This window comes from Trachypithecus francoisi, unplaced genomic scaffold, assembly GCF_009764315.1.
Source record: "Trachypithecus francoisi isolate TF-2019V2 unplaced genomic scaffold, Tfra_2.0 Lachesis_group5, whole genome shotgun sequence".
Lineage (NCBI taxonomy): Eukaryota > Metazoa > Chordata > Mammalia > Primates > Cercopithecidae > Trachypithecus > Trachypithecus francoisi.
This window is the reverse complement of record NW_022681470.1, coordinates 137,621,597-137,644,179: the sequence shown is the minus strand read 5'-3', so window position 1 is coordinate 137,644,179 and position 22,583 is coordinate 137,621,597. Positions and strand designations below refer to the sequence as shown.

General features: G+C 44.4%; 1 protein-coding gene across 4 annotated transcripts in view; it reads right to left on the bottom strand.

The window, feature by feature from the left end:
• The window catches only part of ZNF44 (zinc finger protein 44), a 30,430-nt gene extending 8,369 nt beyond the window's left edge, over positions 1-22,061 (bottom strand). For 3 of the 4 annotated variants that reach the window (XM_033199007.1, XM_033199004.1, XM_033199005.1), the window contains exon 1: positions 21,852-22,061. Coding sequence is in view for 1 of the 4 variants with exons in the window: in XM_033199004.1 (XP_033054895.1) it covers positions 21,852-21,854 (3 nt within the window). In the remaining 3 variants the exon portion in view is untranslated. Of the gene's footprint in view, positions 1-2,618; positions 2,662-21,851 lie in introns of all 4 variants that reach the window. The other variant, XM_033199008.1, reaches the window with a different exon arrangement.
• Positions 22,062-22,583: the final 522 nt, after the last annotated feature.

Here is a 22,583-nt window from a genome sequence, read left to right as displayed (position 1 = left end):
CCTTTAAAATGGATAACAGATAAGCCAATTTGGATAGAACAATGGCCGCTAAGTAAAGAGAAACCGGAGGCTTTAGAGGACCTAGTTACTGAACAGTTAGAAAAGGACACATAGCTCCAACATTTTCCCCTTGGAATTCTCCAGTTTTCGTAATCAAGAAAAAATCAGGTAAATGGAGAATGTTAACTGACTTAAGAGCCATTAATTCAGTTATACAACCTATGGGGACATTGCAGCCAGGACTGCCTTCTCCTGCTATGATTCCAAAAAATTGGACTTTAATAGTCATAGATTTAAAAGACTGTTTCTTTACTATCCCCTTAGCTGAGCAAGACTGTGAACAGTTTGCATTTACAATTCCTGCAGTAAACAACCTGCAGCCTGCTAAGCATTTTAATTGGAAAATGTTGCCACAAGGCATGTTAAACAGTCCAACAATTTGCCAGAAGTATGCAGTGTGAGCAATTAAACCTACTCGTAAAAAAATTTCAGTGTTACATTATTCATTATATGGATGATATACTTTTTGCTGCCCCCACTTGAGAAATATTACTCTAATGTTAGGATCACTTGCAAAATTCGATTTCTCTATGCTGGTTTAATTATAGCTCCTGACAAATTCATACTACTCCTCCTTACTCCTACTTGGGGACCTTAGTAAATGACACTACAATAGTGCCACAGAAAGTAACCATACATAGGGATCAATTGAAAACATTAAATGACTTTCAAAAATTACTAGGGGACCTTAATTAGACATGACCTGCTCTAGGCATTCCTACTTATGCCATGAGTAATCTATTTTCTATCCTAAGAGGAGATATCCTAGTCTCACTAGCCCTTGATAATTAACAAAGGAGGCTGAGGCAGAGTTACAGCTAATTGAGAAGCAAGTGCATAAGATACAAATAAACAGAATAGATCCAGAGAAGACTATAGATTTGCTAAGTTTTTCAACTTAGCATTCACTTACTGGTGTTATTGTTCAAGAGCAAGATCTTGTAGAGTGGCTTTTCCTTCCACATACTAATTCATGGAATCTGACTCCTTATTTGGATCAAATCGCTACTATGATAGGAAATGGGAGAACTCAGATTGTTAAATTACATGGATATGATCCTGGAAAAATTATTGTCCCTCTCACGAAGGCACAAATACAGCAAGCTTTTGTAAATAGTCTCATTTGGCAAACCCATTTAGCTGACTTTGTGGGTATTCTCAATAATCATTTTCCTAAAACAAAACTGTTTCCATTTTTAAAATTAACTAATTGAATTCTCCACAAAATAACTAAATTTAAACCAACTGACGATGCTGAGAATGTCTTTACAGATGGGTCTAATGATGGTAAAGCTTCTTATTCTGGCTCGAAAGGTAGTTTTCAGATGCTGTATACTTCAGCTCAAAAAGCCAAGCTTGCAGCTGTAATTTAGGTATTGACTGCTTTTAATATGCCTATTAATGTGATTTCTGATTTTTCATATGTGATTCATTCTATACAGTTAGTTGAAAATGCTCAGTTACAATTTTATACAGATGAACAACTGATGACTTTATTTAGCCAACTGCAAACAGCAGTTTGGAGTAGAATGTACCCTTTTTATATTACTCATGTTAGGGCTCATACACCTCTTCCAGGGCCTTTAACTGAAGGGAAACAAATGGCTGATCGCCTAGTTGCTACTGCAATATCTAATGCTAGACACTTTCACAATTTAACCCATGTTAATGTCTTTGGTCTCAAACACAGATACAGCATTACCTGGAAAGAAGCTAAAGCTGTTATCCAGCAATGCCTAGCTTGCCAAGTGGTGCATTCCTCATCTTTTACAGGAGGAGTTAATCCTTGAGGATTGAAACCTAATTCTCTTTGGCAAATGGACGTCACACATGTTCCCTCGTTTGGGAGACTAACTCATGTGCATGTATGTGTAGATACCTTTTCTCACTTTGTCTGGGCTACATGCCAATCAGGAAAGTCTTCTGCCTGTGTTAAATGCCACCTTTTGCCATGTTTTTCAGTGACGGGCATTCCAGCTTCTATTAAAACAGATAATGCCCCAGGCTATGCTAACCAAGCTGTAGCTATATTTTTCTCCATACGGAATATTAAACACATTACTGGCATCCCAAATAATTCTCAAGGACAAGCCATAATGGAAAGAATGAATCTCTCCCTGAAGCAGCTGCAAAAGCAAAAAGGGGGAAACAGGGACTACAGGACACCTCATATGCAATTGAATCTAGCATTATTGACTTTCAATTTTTTTAGCCTGCCTAAAGGCCAGATGCTATCAGCAGCTGAACAGCATCTACAGAAACCAGTTGCAAAGACAGTAGCAGAACAACTGGCTTGTTGGAGAGATCTGATAACAAAAAGTTGGGAAATAGGTAAAATAATAACTTGAGGTAGAGGTTATGCTTGTGTTTCTCCAGGGCCGAATCAACAGCCGATTTGGATACTATCAAGACACTTGAAACCTTATCATGAGCCAGATGCTGAAGAAGAGATTCTGGGAGGAACCCAAGGACCCTCTCCCAGTTGCAGCCATGTCAAGATTGACGCTGAGGAGAACCCCAACTGTCACGAGCAACACCCATCAAACACAGCCACTTACCTGGGGACAGATCAAGAAGCTGTCCACAGATGGCAAAAAACACCTGAGAAAAGCGGGACAACCAGTCACAATGAGTAATTTAATGATAGCTATGATAGCAGTGATCACCAGTGCCATGAGTATTCCTTGAGCAAGGGCTGACAGAACAATTATACTTATTGGACATATTTATCAATATTGGATGGCAATAATGTCTGGATGTAATCACTCTATGACACAGTTACACATGCTTTCTGGTCTCAGTATTTACCATAATAAATCTGCTCCTATAATTGACGCACACCACCCACAAAAACCTATTTGTAAACAGAATTGAACCTGGCCAGAAATAATAAATGTACTTGTTTGGGAAGACTGCATTGCAAAACAGGCAAAGGTGCTGTGCAACAATTCCTATGGAATCATTATTGATTGGTCCCCTAAGGGGATGTTTAGCTTGAATTGCACCTCTCAGTCTGCATGCCACAGCCACACTATGTTCAGCTGGTCTGAACAAAATGGTCAGATGGTAGAAATGGTAAGAAATATGGCAAGAGTTCCTATTATCTGGAAACATGGTGGTATAGTGGCACCTCGACCTCAAATAATATGGCCCGCTGTAGGAGCTAAACATAAGGATTTGTGGAAACTATTAATGGCTCTTAAAAAGACCTAAATTTGGGAAAGAATAAAAAAGCATCTAGAAGGACACTTTACAAACTTGTCTTTGGATATTGCAAAATTAAAAAACAACTATTTAAAGCATCCCAGGCACACCTGACCTTAGTGCCAGGAACTGGAGTGCTTGAAGTAGCTGCAGACAGATTAGCAGCTATTAACCCATTAAAATGGATAGAAACACTTGGAGTCTCTGTGATTTCAATGATGATTGTGCTTTTAATCAGTGTTGTTTGTCTTTGTATAGTTGGCAGATGCAGATCCCGACTCCGAGAAAATAGTTTACCATGATAAAGCCGCTTTTGCTTTTATCATCTTGCAAAAATGCAAAAGGGGACATGTTGGGAACAGGCCCCCAAATCTGGCCATAAACAGGCCCCCAAAACTGGCCATAAAGCAAGTCTCTGCAGCACTGTGACATGCTCATGATGGCTATGACGCCAACACTGAAGGTTGTTGGTTTACTGGAATAAGGGCAAGGAACATCTGGCCCACCCAGGGCAGAAAATCGCTTAAGACAGTCCTGAACCACAAACAATAGCATGAGCAATGTGTGCCTTAAGGACATGTTCCTGTTGCAGATAACTAGTCAGAGCCCATCCCTTTGTTTCCTGTAAGGAAGGCTTTTAGTTAATCTATAATCTATAGAAGCAATGCTTATCACTGGCTTATTGTCAATAAATATGTGGGTAAAAACTCAATTCGTGGCTCTCAGCTCTGAAGGCTGTCAGCCCCCTGATTTCCCACTCCACACTCTGTATTTGTGTGTGTGTGTCTTTAATTCCTCTAGCGCTGCTGGGTTAGGGTCTCCATGACCGAGCTGCTGTTAGCACCAAGGGGGTAGGATTGCTTAAATGCAGGGAGTTTAAGACTAGCCTGGGCAACACAGGGAGACCTCATCTCTGCAAAAAGTAAACAAAATTAGCTGGGTATGGTGGCACAAGCCTGTAGTCCCAGCTACTCAGGAGGCTAAAGTAGGAGGATTGCTTGAGCTTGGGAGGTTGAGGCTGCAGTGAGCCAAGATTGTGCCACTGTACTCCAGTCTGAGTGAAAGAGTGACACTGTCTCAAGGAAAAAAAAAAAACAAAACATGTATTAGACCATCTAAGTCCTAGGAAAAAAGGCTAGAATATAATTTTTCTTTACAAATAAACATATTCAAAAGCATCCAGATATACTGGGTAATGGAGAAAGCCCCATGCAGGCACAGGAAACAACATATTTTCATAAAAGATGGTTGGGGATCTTCTTTTTCAGCTCTGGCTAACATCCAGATTTAGTTAAACAGAAACAGAAGGCTAAAGTAGTAAATGCGCTGGCTAAGTGCTCAAAGAATACTCCAGCAGAGAGCTATCCATGAAGACTGGAAGAGGTCAGGTTTTCATTTGTTTCATCTTTTTTACTTTTAGCTTCTAACATTTAGGAAATCTCTGTCAGAACACTGGATGAATAGAAGCAAAAGAACAGAGACTTCAGTGTCTATACCCAGTAGGAAATACACTCTGTGCAAACATTATTTGAAAATGTTACTACACAAATGAATAGGCCAGGTGCAGTGGCTCAAGCCTGTAATCCCAGAACTTTGGGAGGCTGAGGCAGGAGGATCACTTGAGGCCAGGAGTTTCAGACCAGCCTGGGCAACATAGTGAGACTCTGTCTCCATTTTAAAAAAGAAAAAGAAATGAATAATTTCAGCTTTCAAGCAAGAATGCCAAACAATTAAGGGGAAAAAATCTGATTTCCAGAGTTACCCAATTGTAACATTCAAATGTCTCCTTTTCAACACACAAAAAAGAGAGAAGTAACTAAAACAGAGAAACATGAAAATATGGCTTATTAATAGAAATAATTTGAGATAAATCACCTCTGAGAAACCTCAAACATTGGATTTATTGAATAAAAACTGTAAAGCAACTGTCTTAAATATACTCAACTTGGTAAAGACAATGATAAAGAACTAAAAGAAAACCAGAAAATTGATGTAGGGATAAAATAACACCAAAATATATTAAAAATTGAGCCATATAGAATTTCTGCAACTGCAAGATACAACTTAAATGAAAATATCAGATATGAGCAACCAGTGGGGAAAAAAAAAACTCCCACAAACTCTGGGGAATTCACTAATAGAATCTAAGAAAAAGTAGACTATATAGATAAATAATAAGAAAATGAAATCACATAGAATGCTCAGCTAAAAGGAAAAAGGGTAGAAAAAGAGAAGTTTAAAAAAAATGGAGAACAACAAATAGAAAACAGTAATATATATGTTTATCTGAATCCAGTTATGTCAACTGCCACTTAAATGTGTATTATCTATATTCACCAGTAAAAAAGACAGACTGGCAGAGTGAAATAAAAAACAAGGCCCAAAACTGTATTTTTAAAAAGCATTTTAAACAGAAAGAAACAGATACATTGAATATACAGGTATGAAGAAATACATGCCATTCTAGCCTTGATCAAGAGAAATTTGGAAGAGCTATATTACATTCAGACAAATCAGGTTTTAGATTTTTAAAAACTACATGGGATAGAGAGATTTCATAATGATAAAGAAGTCAATCCTATACGACATAATAATCCTTAACACCTATGCCCATAAAACAGAGCATCAAAATACATAATGCAAAAACGTATAAAACCACAAGGCAAAATACACAAACCTACGATTATAGTTGGGGAAAAACAACTCACCTCTATCAATAATTGACAGATCAGTTCTGCAGAAAATCACTAATGATACAGCTGAACTCAACAGCACTATCAATCAACCGGATTTAATTGAAACATATTTATAGAATCACTCATTCAACAACAGCATACATATTCTTCTCAAGCCTTGGTGAAATATTCACCAAGATGAACAATATTATCAGCCATAAAACACACTTGAACAAATTTTTTTAAAGTATGTGATCAAATCATATTAGAATTAATGTAAAAATTAGTAACAGAAGCATAGTTGAAAAACCTCAACAAAGTGGAGATTGAAGCCACAAACTTCTCAACTACACAAACTTCAAAGAGAATTGTCAAGCAAACTGTAAATATTGCAAGGTTGATGAAAAAGAATATATCTTAGCAAAATCTTTGGCATGGAGTAAAGGCAGTGCTTTGAGGGAAATTTAAAGAATTGAGTGCATTTCCTAGAAAGTAAAAGTTTAAAATCAATACCCTAACCTTCCATTTTAGGAAACTAGAGAAAAATGACAAGATTAATGTAAATCAAACAGATGAAAGTAACAATGGGAAGAGATATAATGAAATGGCAATGAAGAAATCAGTAGAAAACATCAACAAACCAACAGATGGTTCTTTGGAAACATCATTAAAATTCATAAGCCCATAACCAAGTTAACTCAGAAAAAAAAAAGGAGCCATCACTACTAATCCCACGGACAGTAAAAGGAACATAAAGGACTATTAGGAACAACTAAGTACCCACATATTTGGTAAAATTACATGGAATGGACCTTGAAAGACACTACCAAAACTCACAAAAAGAGACCTAAGTAATATGAATAGGCCTGTATCTATTGAAGATATTAATAAATAATAAATGTCCCAGAAAAAAAACAAGCAAACAGGTCAGAATGATTTCACTGCTGAATTCTGGCAAGCATTTATGGAAGAAATGATACCAATTCTCTACAATCTCTTCCAGAAAAGAGAAGCAGAGGAAACACTTTCTATTCCATTTTATAAGGCCAACATTGCCCTAATACCAAAACTAGACAGATATTACAGACATATCTCCACCATATGAGGACATAAGGGTTAGACTGCCATCTTCAAACCAGGTAGCAGGCCCTTTCCAGAGGCCTCATCTGCTTGATATTGGACTTCCAGCCTCTACACCTTTGAGAAATGAATATTTGTTGTCTAAGGTATGCAGTTTATGGCAATCTGGTATAGAAGTCCTAAGTGACTAAGAGAGGTAGACTCTTTCTCTACCACACATTAGGCTTTGAAGTCTACAGGAATGAGGTCACTGGTCTCATATACAGGCACTACGCCCTCTGCTAACATAAAGAAGTGATAACCTACAGGTCACATCTGGCAGGTTTCCAAATCAACCCACTTGGAGAAGTCTTCTTCTTTTTTTTTTTTTTTTGAGATGGAGTCTTGTTCTGTCACCCAGGCTGGAGTGCAATAGCATGATCTCGGCTCACTGCTACCTCCGCCTCCCAGGTTCAAATTATTCTCCTGCCTCAGCCTCCCGAGCAGCTGGGATTACAGGCATCCGCCACCATGCCCGGCTAATTTTTCTATTTTTTAGTAGAGACCGGGTTTCACCATATTGGTCAGGCTGGTCTCGAACTTCTGACCTCAGGTGATCTGCCCACCTCGGCCTCCCAAAGTGCTGGGATTACAGGCATGAGACACTGCGCCTGGCGAGAAATCTTCTAATTAAATGGCTTACATCCTGACTGTGAGTAAAGGATCTTATCATGAGTCCCTCAAATCTTATTGTGAGTTCTCCAAACTGTTGATATGATTAATGTGATCTATTAACATCAAAAAAGGCACTGATTTATTTCTGAATCATGTTTTGCTGATTGTCTTCCACTTAGAACATTTTAGCCTGTCAGCTGTCATCTACAGGCAATGATCGTAACGTCTATATTGTACCCTTCAAGGAAAAGGACAATTCTGGTATGAGTAGTCCCCCAGCTTCTCCTAAACTTTCTCATACAGGCATCCAACTTGTAATCGATTTTGGAACACATCCAAATTTGCTGGTGTGTCTTCTCAAGTTGATCCTCAAATTTGGTTTATAATAAACTTTATCAAATTATATCTGCATCAATGGCCTTATTTTTGGTAAACAAATGTATCCCATGAAAGGCACAATGTAACCATCCACAACCAAATCCCTGGAGGTACATCAGAGCAGAGATAAACTTTATAGCCAGTTTCAAGAGACAGACCTAAAGATTAAATTAGAAGAACATACAACACCTATGAAAGACAAAAGCAGCACACTTTGGAAATTTCAGAAATTTTTTTTTCTTTTTCTTTTTTTTGAGACAGAGTCTCGCACTGTCGCCCAGGCTTGAGTGCAGTGGCGTGATCTAGGCTCTCTGCAAGCTCCGGCTCCCAGGTTCATGCCATTCTCCTGCCTCAGCCTCCCGAGTAGCTGGGACTACAGGCACCCGCCACCATGCCCAGCTAATTTTTTTGTATTTTTTAGTAGAGACGGGGTTTCACCGTGTTAGCCAGAATGGTCTCGATCTCCTGACTTCGTGATCCACCCTCCTCGGCCTCCCAAAGTGCTGGGATTACAGCCGTGAGCCACCGTGCCTGGCCAGAAAAATGTTTTTCTTATTTAATAAGAGTCTTCCTATATAAGAAAATAAAGTAGCTTCCAAAGGAGAAGTCTGGCAAATTGAACTCTAATTACATTAAGAAGAGGCAGGCATAGTGACTCACATCTATAATCCCAGTACTGTGGGAGGCCAAGGCAAGAGGATCTCAAGGCCAGGAATTTGAGACCAGCCAGGCAACATGGCAGACCCTCTCTCTACACAAAATTTAAAAATTAGCCAAGTGTGGTGGCACATGCCTATCGTCCCAGCTACTTGGGAGCCCAGGAGTTTGAGGCTGCAGTGAGCTGATTGTGCCACTGCAATCCAGCCTGGGTGACAGAGCTGGACATTTTCTAAAAAAAATAAAATATTTAGGAAGAATTCAGCTAAATAAAATAAATGTAAAAAATAAACCACCGGCCGGGCGCGGTGGCTCAAGCCTGTAATCCCAGCACTTTGGGAGGCCAAGACGGGCGGATCACGAGGTCAGGAGATCGAGACCATCCTGGCTAACACGGTGAAACCCCGTCTCTACTAAAAATACAAAAAAAAAAAAAAAAAAAAACTAGCCGGGCGAGGGGGCGGGCGCCTGTAGTCCCAGCTACTCGGAAGCTGAGGCAGGAGAATGGCGTAAACCCGGGAGGCGGAGTTTGCAGCCAGCTGAGATCCGGCCACTGCACTCCAGTCCGGGCAACAGACGAGACTCCGCCTCAAAAGAAAAAAATAAATAAAATAAAATAAAATAAACCACCATCTAAAAGGAAATATTACCAACCCCTCCATGTAAAAAAGGATTTGTGTATAAAGTATGCCCAAAACAAAGAGAAACAAACATTTGCATTTACTATGCAAATGAATTAAATGACTGAGAATTATTTCACAGATGAAAGTCCACACCATTAAGCATGAATGCTAATCCAGTAAAAATACAATATATAATCATATGGAGATGATACATAATCACACGCAGATAACATAAAGATAAATATTAAAAGGTTCTACTCTGAGAAAAAACCAGATGGCTGATGATGCAGGTGCAGCGCGGGGGCCCAGAGGCCCTAAGGGGCCCTGGGATGGGGAACCGCGGTGGCTTCCGCGGAGATTTCGGCAGTGGCATCCGGGGCCGGGGCCGCAGAGCTCGCAGAGGCAAGGCCAAGGATAAGGAGTGGATGCCCCTTACCAAGCTGGGCCGCCTGGTCAAGGACATGAAGATCTAGTCCCTGGAGGAAATGTATCTCTTCTCCCGGCCCATCAAGGAATCTGAGATCATTGACTTTTTCCTGAGGGCCTCTCTCAAGGATGAGGTTTTGATTACACCAGTGCAGAAGCAGACCCATGCCAGCCAGCGCACCAGGTTCAAGGTGTTTGTTGCCATCGGGGACTACAATGGCCATGTCGGTCTCAGAGTTAAGTGCTCCAAGGAGGCAGCCACTGCCATCCGCGGGGCCATCATCCTGGCCAAGCTCTCCATTGTCCCCATGTGCAGAGGCTACTGGGGGAACAAGATCGGCAAGCCCCACACCGTCCCTTGCAAGGGGACAGGCCACTGTAGCTCTGTGCTGGTGAGCCTCATTCCTGCACCCAGGGGCACTGGCATTGTCTCGGCGCCTGTGCCCAAGAAGCTGCTCATGATGGCTGGTATCGGTGACTGCTACACCTCAGCCCGGGGCTGCACTGCCACCCTGGGCAACTTTGCCAAGGCCACCTTTGATGCCATCTCTAAGACCTACAGCTACCTGACTCCCGACCTCTGAAAGGAGACTGTATTCGCCAAGTCTCCCTATCAGGAATTCACTGACCACTTCATTAAGACCCACACCAGAGTCCCCGTGCAGAGGACCCAGCTGTGGCTACAACATGGGGTTTTTATACAAGAAAAATAAAGTGGGCCGGGCCCGGTGGCTCAAGCCTGTAATCCCAGCACTTTGGGAGGCCGAGACGGGCGGATCACGAGGTCAGGAGATCGAGACCATCCTGGCTAACACAGTGAAACCCTGTCTCTACTAAAAAATACAAAAAACTAGCCGGGCAAGGTGGCGGGCGCCTGTAGTCCCAGCTACTCAGGAGGCTGAGGCAGGAGAATGGCGTAAACCTGGGAGGCGGAGCTTGCAGTGAGCTGAGATCCGGCCACTGCACTCCAGCCCAGGCAACAGAGCGAGACTCCGTCTCAAAAAAAAAAAAAAAGAAAGAAAGAAAAATAAAGTGAATTAAGCCCGGAAAAAAAAAAAAGTATAAACAAACATGCATACATAGTCAGAAAACTTTTTTTTTTTAGACAGCTTTTCACTCTTGTTGCTCAGGCTGGAGTGGAATGGCGTGATCTCAGCTCACTGCAAGCTCCGCCTCCGGGGTCCAAGCAATTCTCCTGCCTCAGCCTTCCCAGTAGCTGGGATTACAGGTACCCGCCACCACATCCGGATAATATTTTGTGCTTCTAGTAGAAATGGGGTTTTACCACGTTGGCCAGGCTAATCTCGAACTCCTGACCTCAGGTGATCCACCCACCAAGGCCTCCCAAAGTGCTGGGATAACAAGCGTGAGCCACAACACCCGGTCTGGTCAGACGGTTAATCCACACATGCTATTATGATGTCCTAATAAACTGAAGTTTGTCTATAATCCATAACCCAGCAATGTTTCCCCCACATGTTAAAAAACTCATGAACTGTTAAGAGTGTAGAGACAAAAACAACACTGTCAACAACATCAAAAAATTAACTTAAAAGTCAAGTCCTGGCCAGGCACGGTGGCTCACGCCTGTATTCCCAGCACTTTGGGAGGCCGAGGCAGGCGGATCACCTGAGGTCAGGAGTTCGATACCAGCCTCACCAACATGGAGAAACCCCGTCTCTACTAAAAATACAAAATTAGCCGGGCATGGTGGCACATGCCTGTAATCCCAGCTACTAGGGAGGCTGAGGCAGGAGAATCGCTTGAATCTGGGAGGTGGAGGTTGCAGTGAGCCGAGATCGCACCATTGCACTCCAGCCTGGGCAACAAGAGCAAAACTCTGTCTCAAAAAAAAGTCAAGTCCTATGAGCACTGCAATGTGTGAGTAAACTGCATGACCATAGCCTTAGGTAACAGCATGTGTCAAACAGATGGAGGCAAATAAAGAAAACAAAAATCTTTCAGCACAATTTTCCTGTTTTCCCCCTGTCTGTTCATCCTTTCTTGCTGTCTTTGAATCAAATCAACATTCTCTAGTGTCCCAATTTAGTTACTAATTATATTTACATTTTAGTTATATCTTTTTGCATTATATTTTAACAGGTGGCTCTGATGAACTAGTTCTCATACTTTATGTGCATGAGAATCATCTGAAGAGCTTGTTAAAAAACAGATCACTGGAGGCCGGACGCAGTGGCTCACACCTGTAATCCCAGCACTTTGGGAGGCTGAGGTGGGTGGATCACGAAGTCAGGAGTTCGAGACCAGCACGGCCAAGATGGTGAAACCCTGTCTCTACTAAAAATACAAAAATTAGCCAGGTGTCGTGGGCGCCTGTAATCCCAACTGCTTGGGAGGCTGAGGCAGAGAAATGCTTGAACCCACGAGGCAGAGGTTGCAGTGAGCCGAGATCATGCCACTGCACTCCAGCCTGGGCAAAAGAACTCAAAAGAAAAAAAGAAAAAAAGAAGAAAAAAAAAACCTGACCTGGCAAGACCAGCCTGGCCAACAAGGTGAAACCTGTTTCTACTAAAAATACAAAAATCAGCCGGGCATGGCGGTGTACACCTGTAGTCCCAGCTACTCAGGAGGCTGAGGCAGAGGTTGCAGTGAGCCAAGATCGTGCCATTGCATCCCAGCCTGGACGACAGAGTAAGACTGTCTCAAAAAAAAAAAAGAAAAAAAAAAAAATCACTGGGCCCAGTTCCAAGAATTACTAATTCAGTACTCTTGGGTAGTACCCTAAAATGTGCATTCCATATATATATACACACACACACACACATATATATACGCATACGTATATGTACATATACATATATATGTATAAATTATATACATATATTCATGGAGTACAGGTGCAATTTTACTACATTGATATATTGCCTTGTGAAGTCAGGCCTTTCAGTGCATCCATCCCTGGAGCAATCTCCATTATCCACCAAATAACCTCCCTCATCCCCATGAGTCTTCACTTGTCCACATATATACACATTCTTTTTTTTTGAGATGGAATCTCACTCTATCGCCCAGGCTGGAGTGCAGTGACACGATCTCAGCTCACTGCAGCCTCCGCCTCCCGGGTTCAAGTGATTCTCCTGCCTCAGCCTCCCGAGTATATGGGACTAGTGCGTGCCACCACACCCGGCTACTTTTTTGTATTTTTAGTACAGACAAGGTTTCACCATGTTAGCAAGGATGGTCTCGATCTCCTGACCTCGTGACCCACCTGCTTTGGCCTCCCAAAGTGTTGGGATTACAAGTGTGAGCCATCGTGCCTGGCCCTACACACATTCTTTAATTCCCACTTATAAATGAGAACAGGCAGTATTTGTCTTTCTGTGTCTGAGTTGTTTCACTTAAGATCATGCCTCCCATTCCATCCATATTGCTGCAAAAGAAACAATTTCATTCTTTTTAATGTCTAAATAGTATTCCGCTGTGTGAATATATCACATTTTCATTATTCAATCTTCTGTCGATGGACACTTAGGCTGATTTTGTATGTTTGCTATTGTGAATAGTCTGCAATAAACATGAGTGCAGGGAACTTTTTGATATAATGATTTCCACTCCTTTGGGTAGATACCTTGTAGTAGGATTGCCTTTTCAGCATTATATGGATGGTGTATTAATGGTAGTATTAACTAACCAGAAACTGAAGAAGCAAAACTATGCTTATGGGTGAATACATACTGAACCTATAATGAATAACAATGACAAATTCAGAGTTATGGTTGTAATCCATGGGTCTTTTATCTAACATTACTTCTGACAACAAATATGTAGCATTTGCTGAACACGAGCCGATTCTCCAACAAAAACTGGTGTTCAATAATTCAATGCTGACACCATCTAACATTTCCACAGACCCCACAAATTGAGGGCTCAGTTCCACAACAGGGACCCTACTGCAGAGGCCAAATGCAAGCCCTAGGGACCACCCTTTTAACCAAATGTGTATAAAACCAACAACTCTACTATCAGATTTAATAATTTGCTACAAGAATTTGAAGAACTCAGTTAAACAAGCTGCTTAAGGTTATCAGTTTGTTATAAAGTATATGTCAAGAATACCTAAATGCAAGAGACTTATGTGACCCCTCAAAGACATTTTAATGAGTGCAATTTCTACTCTGATTAAAAAAACTCACTGAATACACAACCAAGCAGCTGATAATGTTCAATTTTACATAAGCCCTGTAATCCTGGATAAGCCCTGTAATCCTGATAATAAGCATGATTTAAGAGGCCAGGCACAGTGGCTCACACCTATAATCCCAGTACTTTGGGAGGCTGAAGTAGGCAGATCATGAGGTCAGAAGTTTGAGACCAGCCTGGCCAACATGATGAAACCCCATCTCTACTAAAAACAGAAAAATTAGCCAGGCATGGTCACATGCACCTGTAATCCCAGCTACTCAGGAGGCTGAGGCAGGAGAATAGCTTGAACGTAGGAGGTGGAGGTTGCAGGGAGGCAGAGGTTACAGTGAGCCAAGATCACGCCATTGTACTCCAGCCTGGGCCAAAGAGTGAGATTCCATCTCAAAAAAACAAAAAAGGTATAAGAAATTATCTCAAACTACCTGACCCCCACTACCATGCCCAGTTCTTTCTGTTCTGGACAAGCAGCCCAGTGCAGAGAAACATCCTTCACTGACATCAATTCTGGCTCCTGCCTTTTTAACCTGTAACAAGGCCCTCCAAATTCCCATTCTTTGTCTTATAAATAACTAGCTGAATAGTTTTTGCCTCTACTGATTACTGAACAAAATGCTTCCAAAGGAAACTTGCAGCCAGGCCTGATAGCTCATGTCTCTAATTCCAGAACTTTGGGAGGCTGAAGTGGGTGGATCACTTGAGCCCAGGAGTTCAAGACCAGCCTGGGCAACATGGTGAAACCCTGTCTCTGCAAAAAATACAAAAAAATTAGCTGGGCATGGGGGTGCATACCTATAGTCTCAGCTACCCAGAAGGCTGAGATGGGACAATCACCTCAGCCCGGGGAGGTCAAGGCTGCAGTGAGCTGTGATGGCGCCACTGCACTCCAGTCTGAGCAAGAGTGAAATTGTGTCTCAAAAAAAAAAAAAAAAAAAAAAAGAAGAAAAGAAAAGAAACTACTTAAGTTTTGCTCTTTCTTCTAGGCCACTGATTTTTGACACACCCTCAGCCTGAACCAAAACACAACCCTCTTTCATGACTCAGCCTATGAACAGGCTTAAGTCAGGGTAAAACACTCTGATCTAGAATCTGATTTTCACCCTCCATCCTGCCCTCTCCGTCTCATTTCCTTTGTAATATTGGTTGTTCTTCACCTTGAAAGCAACTTTCCACCCAAGCTTTAAGATGCTTTCAGATCTTATACTTAGTGCTCTTCCCCTTATGTAGTGCTCTTTTAGAATAAACTCATTTCTTAGCTAAATGCAGATTTATCTTACCTGAAGACTGTCTAGTGACAGCCCTACAACAATAACAAATACAACTCAGACATGGCATCACCCCAACTGCCTCTGCCTGTGGATCCCCAGATTTCCAGTGCTCTGTAGCTTCTCTTAGTATAAAAGCCTCCTTGGCTGGGCACGGTGGCTCACACCTGTAATCCCAGCACTTGGGAGGCCAAGGCAGGCAGATCACCTGAGGTCAGGAGTTCAAGACCAGCCTGACCAACATGGAGAAACCCCGTCTCTACTAAAAATACAAAATCAGCTGGGCATGGTGGCGCATGCCTGTAATCCCAGCTACTCAGGAGGCTGAGGCAGGAGAATTGCTTGAAATCGGGAGGCTGAGGTTGTGGTGAGCCGAGATCACACCACTGCACTCCAGCCTGGGCAACAAGAGCGAAACTCCATCTCAAAAAAAAAAAAAAAAAAAGGCTCCTCCCAGGCCAGGCACAGTGGCTCATGCCTGTAATCCCAGCACTTTGGGAGGCCGAGGCCAGCGGATCACAAGGTCAGGAGTTTGAGACCAGCCTGACCAACATGGTGAAACCCATCTCTACTAAAAATACAAAAAAATTAGCTGGGCATGGGGGTGCATACCTATAGTCTCAGCTACCCAGAAGGCTGAGATGGGACAATCACCTCAGCCCGGGGAGGTCAAGGCTGCAGTGAGCTGTGATGGCGCCACTGCACTCCAGTCTGAGCAAGAGTGAAATTGTGTCTCAAAAAAAAAAAAAAAAAAAAAGAAGAAAAGAAAAGAAACTACTTAAGTTTTGCTCTTTCTTCTAGGCCACTGATTTTTGACACACCCTCAGCCTGAACCAAAACACAACCCTCTTTCATGACTCAGCCTATGAACAGGCTTAAGTCAGGGTAAAACACTCTGATCTAGAATCTGATTTTCACCCTCCATCCTGCCCTCTCCGTCTCATTTCCTTTGTAATATTGGTTGTTCTTCACCTTGAAAGCAACTTTCCACCCAAGCTTTAAGATGCTTTCAGATCTTATACTTAGTGCTCTTCCCCTTATGTAGTGCTCTTTTAGAATAAACTCATTTCTTAGCTAAATGCAGATTTATCTTACCTGAAGACTGTCTAGTGACAGCCCTACAACAATAACAAATACAACTTCAGACATGGCATCACCCCAACTGCCTCTGCCTGTGGATCCCCAGATTTCCAGTGCTCTGTAGCTTCTCTTAGTATAAAAGCCTCCTTGGCTGGGCACGGTGGCTCACACCTGTAATCCCAGCACTTTGGGAGGCCAAGGCAGGCAGATCACCTGAGGTCAGGAGTTCAAGACCAGCCTGACCAACATGGAGAAACCCCGTCTCTACTAAAAATACAAAATCAGCTGGGCATGGTGGCGCATGCCTGTAATCCCAGCTACTCAGGAGGCTGAGGCAGGAGAATTGCTTGAAATCGGGAGGCTGAGGTTGTGGTGAGCCGAGATCACACCACTGCACTCCAGCCTGGGCAACAAGAGCGAAACTCCATCTCAAAAAAAAAAAAAAAAAAAGGCTCCTCCCAGGCCAGGCACAGTGGCTCATGCCTGTAATCCCAGCACTTTGGAAGGCCGAGGCCAGCGGATCACAAGGTCAGGAGTTTGAGACCAGCCTGACCAACATGGTGAAACCCATCTCTACTAAAAATACAAAAATTAGTTGGCCATGGTGGCCTACACCAGTAATCCCAGCTGCTCAGGAGGCTGAGGCAGGAGAATCACTTGAACTCAGAAGGCGAAAGTTGCAGTGAGCCAAGATCACAGCATTGCACTACAGCCTGGGAGACAGAGCAAGACTCCGTCTCAAAAAAGAAAAAAAAAAAAAAAAAAGGCTCCTCCTATTGCTGGAGTGATCAGGCTAGGACACCTGCAGGGGAGGCTCCCCAGGAAGAACCAACTAAACTGGGCACACAGTGTCCCTTTGCAGGCTGAAAATTGGCCTCCACTTGGAGTCACTGGCCTCAAGCCTCTCCACCCCAGTCAAGGCTATTTGCTTACCCTTCCATGCCTTACATGGATTTAAAAAATAAAACAAACAAAACCCCACATGTGATGAATCTATCAAAATCACTCAAATTCAGTGTTTATATGAGGGAAGGAAATTGTAAGTCACTTCTATTTTTTTTTTTTTTTTTGAGACGGAGTCTTGCTCTGTCGCCGGGGCTGGAGTGCAGTGGCCGGATCTCAGCTCACTGCAAGCTCCGCCTCCCGGGTTCACGCCATTCTCCTGCCTCAGCCTCCCGAGTAGCTGGGACTACAGACGCCCGCCACCTCGCCCGGCTAGTTTTTTTTTTTTTGTACTTTTTAGTAGAGACGGGGTTTCACAGTGTTCGCCAGGATGGTCTCGATCTCCTGACCTCGTGATCCGCCCGTCTCGGCCTCCCAAAGTGCTGGGATTACAGGCTTGAGCCACCGCGCCCGGCCGTCACTTCTATTTTATAGCTCAACAAGAAAAGCACAAGTATCCATCTCAGATAATAAACATCAGTTACTACTTTCATAATGATGAAACCTTTAGTAAACAAATGATATTTAAGTTCTTTAGCTATTTGAAAGTCCCACAGAATGTTGCATTAATCTGCCAAGTCCAGATAACAGGAACAGACCAGACTTATCCACTGTCCCAAGTTCTCCAGCCTAAAAAGAAAAGAAACTAAAGTTTTGGTAAAGCTTTATAATTCAATCAGATACCTACCACACATTCTTGTGAAAATATATTCATTTTTTCTGCAGCCAAAATGGAAGAGTTTTCCCCAAATTTTTCCCTTGGTAGTATTTCCACTGGTAGGCCCTGAAATTCCATTTGAAATCATCCAACAAAAGACCTAACAAACCTATTACACGGTCTCTGGGGTAATAAAATTAAATAAAAGTTTTTTAAAATGCTCCAGCCTGGGCGACATGGTGAAACCCCATCTCCATCAAAAACACAAAAATTAGCCAGGTATGGTGGCGCACGCCTGTAGTCCCAGCTACTTGGGAGGCTGAGGTGGGAGGATCACTTGAGCCCTGGAGGCAGAGGTTGCAGTGAGCTGAGATCATACCACGGCACTCCTGGGTAACAGAGCGAGACCTTGTTTCAAAAAAAAAAAGAAAAAGACCAGACGCAGTGGCTCACACCTGTAATCCCAGCACTTTTGGAGGCTGAGGCTGGTGGATGACCTGAGGTCAGGAGTTCAAGACCAGCCTGGCCAACATGATGAAACCCCGTCTCTACTAAAAACACAAAAATTAGCCAGGCGTGGTGATGCGTTCCTGTAATCCCATTTATTCGGGAGGCTGAGGAAGAACTGTTTGAACCCATCAGGCAGAGGTTGCAGTGAACCGAGATCGTGCCATTGCACTCCATCTCAAAAAAAAAAAAAAAGAAAGAAAAGAAAAAAAGTTTTTAAAAAATGGAATAGGGCCTGGGTCCAGTGGCTCATGCCTGTAATCCTAGCACTTTGGGAGGCCAACGCAGGAGATCATTTGAGCCCAGGACTTCGAGACCAGCCTGGCAACAGGAGGAAACCCCATCATTACAAAAGACACAAAAATTAGTAGGGCATGGTGGCGTACTCCCGGCTACTCCAGAGGCTGAGCCCAGGCAGTCTAGGCTGCCTAAGCTGCAGTGAGCCATGATGGTACCACCACACTCCAGCCTGGGCGACAGAGGGAGACCCTGTCTCAATAAAAAAAAAAAAAAAAAAAAAAAAGGAATAGAAAACTACATAGTTTGTTTTCTGAATTCCAACCCTTTCTGGCCTCTTTAGAAATACTTTATTTTCTCTATCAATCTCTAGTGATAGGATGCACTTTACAGTTAATAAAAAATTAAATTTGAAATAACTGAACAAATCTTTTCAGGTTAACTAACCCAGGGTGGGGCAGAACTGACTGGACAAGTCTGACTCAACTGTCAGGTCAGGTCGTTCTATCACCTGGCACATCCCCCAGCTCTAAGGTGCTCACTGAAGTGCTCAGCAATAACACTCCTAGTAGACACTGCCTTATGTCTTTTTCAGGCTCTTGCGAAACCTCATTGGGTGGGTTTTCCAGTTTTTAGATACAGTTTTCTAGTTTCACAGTCGGAGAGAGTCCAGAAGGCAGAAATCATTTGTCTTGGCCGGGCGCGGTGGCTCAAGCCTGTAATCCCAGCACTTTGGGAGGCCGAGACGGGCGGATCACGAGGTCAGGAGATCGAGACCATCCTGGCTAATACGGTGAAACCCTGTCTCTACTTAAAAATACAAAAAACTAGCCGGGCGACGAGGCGGGCGCCTGTAGTCCCAGCTACTCGGGAGGCTGAGGCAGGAGAATGGCGTAAACCCGGGAGGCGGAGCTTGCAGTGAGCTGAGATCTGGCCACTGCACTCCAGCCTGGGTGCCAGAGCAAGACTCCGTCTCAAACAAACAAACAAACAAAAAAAAAAAATCATTTGTCTTGTCCCCTGAATAACACTATCCAATTTGCTGATAAGCCATGTGTCACCAAGGAATGAAAACTAGGCTTGGAGAAAAAAATGTCAATGTCCCAAGGGTTAGTTTTTTTTTTTGAGGCGGAGTCTCGCTCTGTCCCCGGGACTGGAGTGCAGTGGCCAGATCTCAGCTCACTGCAAGCTCCGCCTCCCGGGTTTACGCCATTTTCCTGCCTCAGCCTCCCGAGTAGCTGGGACTAGAGGCGCCCGCCACCTCGCCCGGCTAGTTTTTGTATTTTTAGTAGAGACGGGGTTTCACCGTGTTAGCCAGGATGGTCTCGATCTCCTGACCTCGTGATCCGCCCGTCTCGGCCTCCCAAAGTGCTGGGATTACAGGCTTGAGCCACCGCACCCGGCCTTTTTTTTTTTTTTTTAAGACAGAGTTTTGCTCTCGTTACCCAGGCTGCAGTGCAATGGCATGATATTGGCTCACTGCAACCTCTGCCTCCTGGGATCAAGTGATTCCCCTGCCTCAACCTCCCATGTAGCTGGGATTACAGGCACCTGCCACCACGCCTGGTTAATTTTTGTATTTTCAGTAGAGATGGGGTTTCACCATGTTGGCCAGGGTGGTCTTGAACTCCTGACATCAGTTGATCCGCTCACCTTGGCCTCCCAAAGTGCTGAGATTACAGGCATGAGCCACCGTGCCCAGCCCAGGGGTTAGCTTTTTACAGGAATGATATACCAGAAGATTCATCCCACCCCAGGGCATCCACCTGGTCCTTTGGGAGGCCCCACCCCAACACCTCAGACTGTCTTCTTGGAAGAGTGACCCAAGGGCTGATATCCACTAGGCCCTCCATGAGATTGGCAGCTTCCAGCATTTAGGGTAGCCCCAGAAAGTTTCATAACACAGGGCCTGGAAAGATACAGGGTGGGCTGAGGTCACATCATCCTGTAAAGGACATTCTGATAAGGCATCTGTGCCTAGGGGAGATAAAAGAGGCACAAAGGTTTGTTTTTTTGTTTGTTTTTTGTTTTTTTTTTACAGCAGAGTGTCAGGTGGTTATTCTCTTCTTCCTTACCTGTGAAATGTTAAGGAACAAAATAAATCCTTTTAAAAAGAGCCATACATTGCTATCTGAAAACAAATGACAAAATTCTGTGTCTATTTGAAATATCACCTTGGGACAAAGGGTTCATAATGTTACTGGGAATTGAGGAGTGAAGTTAGCATATAGAAGGCTCTGGAAACCAAAATTTTACTGTTAACCCCAAGAGAAGTTAGGATGAAGGGACAGGTCTCTGAGACCCTGATGCTCATATCTTTGAAAGGCTCGGAGGGGAAATGGCCGCCCTTGGAAAGAAAGAAGGGTCTGAAGATCACAGAGACCACAGCAGGAACTGTGTGTGTGTCTGGTTTGTGCCTAGCGACCCTCCCGTCTTCACCATGCAGCCTCCTCACCGGGCTCACAGGAACTGCGAGCCAGGCTGGAGGCGAGATTGCAGTTAGATATTAACCAGGTGCCCTCAGCCCCGCTGCCTCACGGGGCCGCCTCCCTGAGAGTCAGGTCACAGCAGACGCCGACCGCCGGCTTCCCCACTGTGCCTGGGATAAGATCTCTGAGAGTTACTCAAGAGTCGTCTAAGTTCTTTCTCAGATCTTGAATTCCAGCGGAAAGGCTGGCGCCAAGCAGGCTGAAGACCCCACAAGGGAGCCCACTCAGCAGGAGAAAGCGGTTTCTTCACCTCCAGTTCCAGGACTCACCCCTCACTTCTCCACCAACCAGCGACCCCACACCCCAACCAACCCCGTCCAGGTCCCTAAACACCCCATCCCCAAACCTCTCACGGAGGCGGATCTAGGGTGTCCTCTCCTATTAAACTGTTTCTGCCGCAGCCCTCGGCGTCCGGCTGCAATGACACGGGCCGCGAGCCTGTGCCGGTTCCGCCGCACAATATGGGGAGACGCCGGTCTGTGGGCGTGGAGCTGCCCAGAGAGGGGGGCCGGGGCGGTAGTCGCCGCTTAGGGACGGGACAGGACGCCCGGGGTCCCGGCCGCCGGCCCAGCCCCACCCTGCGTCCAAAGGAACCGAGGACCGAGGTGCACAGGGGGGCTCGGGTCCCAGACCCCAAAGACGCTGCCGGGAGGCCCGGGTCCCGCCACAGCCGGTTCCGACTGGTTCCGACTAGTTCCGACTGGTTCCGACCAGTCCTTCGCCCTGCCTCAGGACGCCGGGCCCCGCACACTCACCATTTCTCGGCTGTGCGGTGTCCCGGGTCCTCCCAACTCCTCCCGTAGCCAGGGTAGGTCCCAGCGCGACAGAAGCCACCACAGATGTCCCAACGCGTCTCTCAGTGACAGAACATGGAACAGAGGTCACCAGGGTGAAGAGGCCACTAGCTCCTAGAACGTCACACCCTCCTCTCCGCAGCGGCCCTGATTGACAGTTCTCAGGAACCTGCCCGCTACTCTGATTGGATAGTGCTCCAGGTCCCGCCTCCTGGGCACTGAGTGACAGAGGAAGCCATCTCACAGTGCTGAGTGCAGCCGGATGAACAGGTTCCAGACCCAGCCCCTGGCAGGGCGGGCTTCCTCCCTGAGCTGTGACCCGACCCGTCCCGGGGAACGTTTGCCTTAAAGCGGAATTTCCTATCTGTACTCAGTGGGTCCTTTTTGCTTCTTCCTCCTGAACAATTGTTTGCAAGGAATCCCAGTCTCACTGTCCATTGGAGCCATCCCCTGGCCTCAGAGCAGGAGGGCAGCCGAGGCCACACTGGTCACACTGCAGCAGCGGGGGACTGGGGGGTGGAGTCGGGGGGCTGATGTTCTCCAGGGACCAGGAATTTGGGATGAGGCTGACTTCTGCAAGGTCAAGCCTTTCTCCCACTATGAGCGCTGGACGAGTTCTTTCTGCGCACTACGCAAATAAATACGACGGTATTGCAGTTAAAAAAAAAAAAAAAGTTTAATAAACACGAGGCC